General features: G+C 37.2%; 1 protein-coding gene across 1 annotated transcript; it reads right to left on the reverse strand.

Moving 5' to 3' along the window:
* Positions 1-1,293: 1,293 nt before the first annotated feature.
* Positions 1,294-2,239, reverse strand: LOC116351936 (multidrug resistance-associated protein 1-like; the record flags this gene model as incomplete). Its single annotated transcript, XM_031784092.1, has 3 exons — positions 1,294-1,639; positions 1,708-2,114; positions 2,188-2,239. Coding segments are annotated over 3 exons (651 nt in total), but the record flags the coding sequence as incomplete, so codon positions are not given.
* Between the last annotated feature and the right edge of the window lie 5 nt (positions 2,240-2,244).

The following is a 2,244-nucleotide window of genomic DNA, read 5'->3' on the forward strand; positions in this document are numbered from 1 at the left end:
TCGCGACGATTTGCGTTCGTAATTGTGGCGCACCACAAATCAAAAGAATGAACCAGAACAAAAATTGTACTCCAGACGTTCGCAAGCCGAATCTCCGATTGAAATCAAGCAAAATCGCTGATAGTGCCTACAATATTTGAAAATAATTAGATATAATGTATTCGATGCAGCTAACTAAATGTGAATGCTCTTACAAATGTTGCAATTTTAATGAGCGGCGTACAATAATCAACTGGGTACACCTCGCGATTGTCACTGTTTGCGACAACAACAATAACATCGACGATTGATAGCAGTATCAAAGTACAAGTTAGCAGCAATTTCGATCCGTTCAGAAATCCATACGGAATATAACGATTGATGCTATTATTTATATAAAATATTTCGAACAATGAATTCAGCCATAGAAACGCACACGGCACCCATATCAAGACAGTTTGCTCAAAGCATGGCGTGAAATCGGGATTATCGGTGTACCAAGTCACTTCTGAATTCTAAAATTCACGAAATAAAATTTAAAAATATTATATTGTGAGAACTTTTTTTAAAAAACGTGATAAGTGATCGAAATTCTTTTCAAACCAGAAGTCAGTCTCTTGTATGAAAAATAACTCACCCAAAATTCGGTGCCACAAAAATCATCTAATTCTTGCATCGTCGTTGTTGCACTGTATTCGATTGAAATCACTTTGAAATTGAAACAAAATTATTTAATTTATAAAAACCTTTTATTTATCGAAACCTTTTTTTAAGCCAAAAATTCACTAACATATCATTTTTCGACTAAAAATTCTTATTTCCAGAACATCGAGAAAAAAAATGTGTGAACAGCTTAACAGATTCAATCGGACTTATATCATTATGTTCAAGTTTATTCAATGAGAACGTGAAAGCTGCGCGTTTATTCAAGATAAGAAAAAGATAAAAACGAATTATTTTTCATTGAAGGAAAGGAGGAAAATATACCATCTAGAATCTAGATACAAAACAGAATCTATTTCTTCATGTTGACATACCTCTCAGACGGTCGTATTAATAAATTACATTTAAAACAGGGTGGCGCATATAATAGGTGGTGGGAAACCCCCTTAAGGGGGTTGGAGGGGTCTTCAAAAACCTCCAAGGTGTGATGTTTTTGACCTGAAACCCCGAAATTCGGAATCAGTCTGCAAAAATACCTTAGAATGGATATTTTTCTCATACACGTTTTTTCAAGATATCCGGACCAAAAAAGTGTCAAATCGAGTAAGATTTGACCCCACCACCAGACAATGACTCACAACCAATAAATGAGTATCTCAAAATTATATTGCCATTTACGATCACTTTACAACATTGTACGTGAGACACACAAAGTGTAATGCCCGTCTTAACCTCGTCAAATATTCATACCGTACGGTATCATTCTGGTAGGTTATTGAATGTTTATGAGCTATTTTGATAATGCTTATACTAAACCGGCATCTTTGGCCATACTATAAAATGCTGATTTTTCATTTCGCAGCAATGCGTTGGGTGAATCGAACTCAATGGCCTGACCTTTATCCAGCACAATGACCTTGTCTGAATCCATGATTGTATTTAAGCGATGTGCAATGGTCAGAATCGTACACTCCTTGAACTCTGTTCGAATTGTTTCCTATAAAAGAGTAATAACAATCAAATAGCGATACTTTCTTCGGACATACCGTTTTTTCTATTTCTTGCCTGAATGAGATCGTCGGTCTCCAAGTCAATGGCCGCGGTTGCTTCGTCTAATATCAGCACTTTTGTTTTACGCAACAAGGCACGAGCTAGGCAAACAAGTTGCCGTTGACCAACTGACAAGTTCTCACCACCTTCCGCAACTTCGTGATTTAGACCTAAAGATGTCTCTTCTACAAAGGATTTTAAATGCGCCAATTCCAATGCACGCCAAATTTCATCGTCGGATTTTTCAGCGAATGGATCCAAATTGAAGCGCAATGGCCCCGAGAAAAGCACCGGATCCTGTGGTATAATTGTCAATCTTGAACGCAGTGTGTGCAGACCGAGTTTCGAGATATCCTGACCATCGATGACAATCGAACCACCGGCCGCTTCAACGATTCTGAATAAGGCCAATGTTAAACTACCTAACAGCGGAGAAAATCAAATCAAATTTCGTTTCATTGGAATTTGGATATAAATTGAAATGGTAATTCATACTTTTGCCAGCTCCGGTTCGTCCAACGATGCCAACTTTTTCGCTTTCATTTATTGTCA

This window comes from Contarinia nasturtii, unplaced genomic scaffold (genome assembly GCF_009176525.2).
Source record: "Contarinia nasturtii isolate CC-2019 unplaced genomic scaffold, AAFC_CNas_1.1 Cnas_scaffold_6619, whole genome shotgun sequence".
NCBI lineage: Eukaryota > Metazoa > Arthropoda > Insecta > Diptera > Cecidomyiidae > Contarinia > Contarinia nasturtii.